The sequence below is a fragment of the Rhododendron vialii genome, chromosome 5a (assembly GCF_030253575.1).
Source record: "Rhododendron vialii isolate Sample 1 chromosome 5a, ASM3025357v1".
Taxonomy (NCBI): domain Eukaryota; kingdom Viridiplantae; phylum Streptophyta; class Magnoliopsida; order Ericales; family Ericaceae; genus Rhododendron; species Rhododendron vialii.
The window spans coordinates 17,101,248-17,104,495 of NC_080561.1; the positions used below are offsets into that span (position 1 = coordinate 17,101,248).

Sequence of the window (3,248 nt, forward strand, 5' to 3'; positions counted from 1 at the left end):
TCGTATAGCTTGTGAGATGGCGGTGGATATGGGAATCTCTATTGCAATGTTTGAATCGGATTGCCATGTGTTAGTTTACTGTATGAACAACAAGAATGAACTGGAGCCATGGGAAATAGCAGCTGTAGTGGCAGATATGAAGCAGTGGGCATGCCAGAAGAATTGGAAGTTCACATGGGCTCGTAGAGAACAGAACAAAGCAGCGCATTGGTTCGCAGCCAATTGTTTAGAAAAGAGTTCTATTTGGTTTCTGGGTTGTATTCCGCTAGGTTAGCATCCCTTCTTATGAAGGATAGGCAATTGTAATGTCTTTGTAAACAATGTTTGACTTATCAAAAAATAAATAAATAAACAAAATTGAAATTGTTTATTTTCCTTTACGAATAAGAAGTAACAAATTAATAAAAATAGATAACAATATAGGAATCCGTTTGAGGTCCATTAAATCGATAGAAAATTGAAATGAGTTCAAAAGCTCTATTGCCGATCATTTCTGGTTGTTGGATCAAGTTGGAGTTTTTTTTATTCTTTAAGATTTCTACATGATCCAATGGCCAAAGATATATACACCGAACATGATTGTACAGAATATTCGGTACAAAAGATTGAGGGGAATTAAATGTAACCGTATTCGATCGAAAAGGGGAGGAATGTAGTTTCAAGGGCAAAATGGCTTGTCCAAACTGCCTCTATGACTTGGGATTCTAAAGTGCCTTAACCTTCCTTGTTGTTTCTTCATATACCCTTCACACAGAAAAGCCCTAGAAAACTTATCCTCCACTTCCCTATTAACATCATGCACAAACACATCAGTTTCTCCTCCTTCCTCTCTGTTCCTTGCCATCATCCCAGCTGTATATATAGCACTCATTCTCCCGGGGGCTTCCTCATGGTACCCAGTTGGAGCATCAACCATAATTAAATCCCACTTTGTCTCATAAACTTCACTTGGCAAACTCTTTAGGGCTAGTTGGCACATGGAGTACCTGTTGGAGCTAGGGTTTAGATAGAAACTTAGTAGACGTGCAAAAAATCAAGACAACCGATAAAATCAATGGACTTGTAAGCTGTAATATCAATGCCCAAAATATCTTGTCTGGACGCAATATGCAAGTGATGGGCATCTAGACAGCCCTCATCCCCGGATGCATGTTGCGAGTCCAATTTTGTTCACTCTCATTTAAAGGGGATGAACATTATCCTCACTTTGATTGGTGAAAATTATATACTGTCCAAGTTCAAGCGATATCTCACAACACGTATAATAAGGTTATCGTACAGATCATAACGAAATAAAACAAACGCTCCTGCATGTTTGGGTGCAAACTTTAATTTGAAACAGTTATGCTGGACATTTTTCAGTATCTGGTTTTGAAATTAAACCAAAAACACTTGTGTTCATTGACATGTTCATTTTTATTGGAATGATTATTATTTTTTTAACTCAGGAACATCTTCTTGGATTTTTCTAATATTAGGAGTATTAGGTATTTGCAAATTCACCCAAAAAAGGAATTCAAAAAACAGTTTATGTCATAAGTCAGAGTAATCGAATACACATGCCTCATATTGGATCATATCTACTCTACGGAAAGGAGAAAATGTGGTTTTAAGGATAGACCTCCCATTTTCGTAGGACAAATGAGATCCAATCATGTGTTGATCAATGTTTGGCTAACAAGTTTTTTTTACGTGGATAATTAAATCATTGGGCCAGCAATATTGATGCTTGGATTTACCAAGGTGGACCCACAAAAGTCCAACTCGGCTGAAACCCAGTCCAAAATTAAGGGGATAAGATTTTAAAATGGATGTTCAAAAAAAATCCCACTGATTCAAAAAAAAAAAAAGGAAAATTTTAATTCCAACAGTACCTAGTGTCACCAACTGCTGTGCACTCAGGGCCCTTGCCAATCTCCATTAAAATTTCTGCTTGGCTAACTTTGCTCTCATAACTAACATGATATGATTTTAACATGGGAAATTTCCTCCTAATTTGCTCAATCCACACGCCATCTTCCTCCAAGAAAATAGTATGTCCACCATAGTTGAGTGCACTCCACATCAGACTATCATGTCCCAACCCAAAAACTAAGAAATTACATGGGGTCTTCTTTTCCAAGACCTTTGCTGTTACTGATACCTCTTTGGCTGTTTGTTGTGGTGTTATTGTTGAGGTTGAGTAGTGGATCACAGTTTTGGCTAAAGAGGGTGGGATTTTGGTGCAAATGGATGAACAATTTGTGGGTAGCTTTGCATCTTTTATTGTATTTGAGGACTTTTTGAAAATGGTTTGGGAGATTGGAGAATGGTTCTGTTTGGATGATGAGAAAGATGATTTTAGCACAAAGAGGATGAAGAAAGCAAGGAAGACACATATAATGAGGAGTTTAAGGTTGAGAGCGAGTTGGGTTTTTGGCCTCATCTTCTATTGGTTTGTTTGGATTGAGAGAAAGAGTGGGAAGTTCCAAGAAAAAAATGTGTATTTTATGAAGTCATGGGGAAAATGTGTATTGCTTTGAAGGTTTTGGGTTGTGGGATTTGACAGAAAGACTATATTTTGGTTTGTATAGGGTAAACGAAGGAAGGTAGAGAATTGATCTAGGTGCTTAGAGATGAAGGGATTTGATATAGAGACTAGAGAACTAAAAAGCTTTTGAATGAAGCAAAACAGTGGTTAGAAGATCTGTTGGTTTGGTGGTTTTCCATTTTGAGAGTTTTGGTTATATTTTGATTAGTTGGCTTTTACGTATATGCAGCAAAGTTCCTTGGAGACAAGCTTAGAATTAAAATCTCAGCTTTTTGACAAGTTCCTAATCATCTCACCACTCCCTTGAATAGAGTTGCTTGTTACGCAAGAGGCAATATATTGCTCCACATACAAAGCATTGAGTTTGAACATTAAAGAGATAATCAATTAACCCCATGGTGTATAGCTTAAGTAATAACACGGATGAGCGGTAAACTTAGACATCCTGAGTTCAAAACTTGGTAAGCTCTTGGGGTCAAGCCACAAAGAGACATTTCTTGTGAATCCCCTAGTCCCAGCATAGATTATCTGCCTTTGACCTGACTGAAGATGGGAATTGTCGAAGTGTGTTTGCTCCCCAAACACCCCTAATCATGGGAAAAAAAAAGTTAGGAGTTTGAACATTAAAGAGTTAATCAATTGTTCCAGTAATTACCTAATATAGCTAAGATTAGTCAGAATGAAGTCCTTAGGCGGACAGCATAGTTAGGAGAAAGAT

At 37.4% G+C, this 3,248-nt stretch overlaps 1 protein-coding gene across 2 annotated transcripts; it reads right to left on the reverse strand.

Moving 5' to 3' along the window:
• Positions 1 to 463: 463 nt before the first annotated feature.
• On the reverse strand, positions 464 to 2,648 carry LOC131326237 (glucuronoxylan 4-O-methyltransferase 1-like). Of its 2 annotated transcripts, none has more exons than XM_058358933.1 (2): positions 1,875 to 2,648; positions 464 to 995 (listed from the first exon to the last, which is right to left on the reverse strand). In XM_058358933.1, exons 1-2 carry the CDS (start codon positions 2,423 to 2,425, stop codon positions 659 to 661), a joined length of 888 nt encoding a protein of 295 aa, XP_058214916.1. In that variant the 5' UTR covers positions 2,426 to 2,648; the 3' UTR covers positions 464 to 658. The 2 variants fall into 2 exon arrangements, with proteins under 2 accessions (XP_058214916.1, XP_058214917.1); XM_058358934.1 differs by having other exon boundaries at positions 464 to 986; positions 1,875 to 2,624.
• Between the last annotated feature and the right edge of the window lie 600 nt (positions 2,649 to 3,248).

What these genes read in the sequence shown, in the direction of transcription:
- LOC131326237 (XM_058358933.1), bottom strand. Translation starts at nt 2,425, where the DNA reads ATGAGGCCAAAAACCCAACTCGCTCTCAACCTTAAACTCCTCATTATA. An exon ending in ACAGCAGTTGGTGACACTAG is followed by an intron (nt 996 to 1,874) that starts GTACTGTTGGAA and finishes TCTAAACCCTAG; the next exon opens with CTCCAACAGGTACTCCATGT.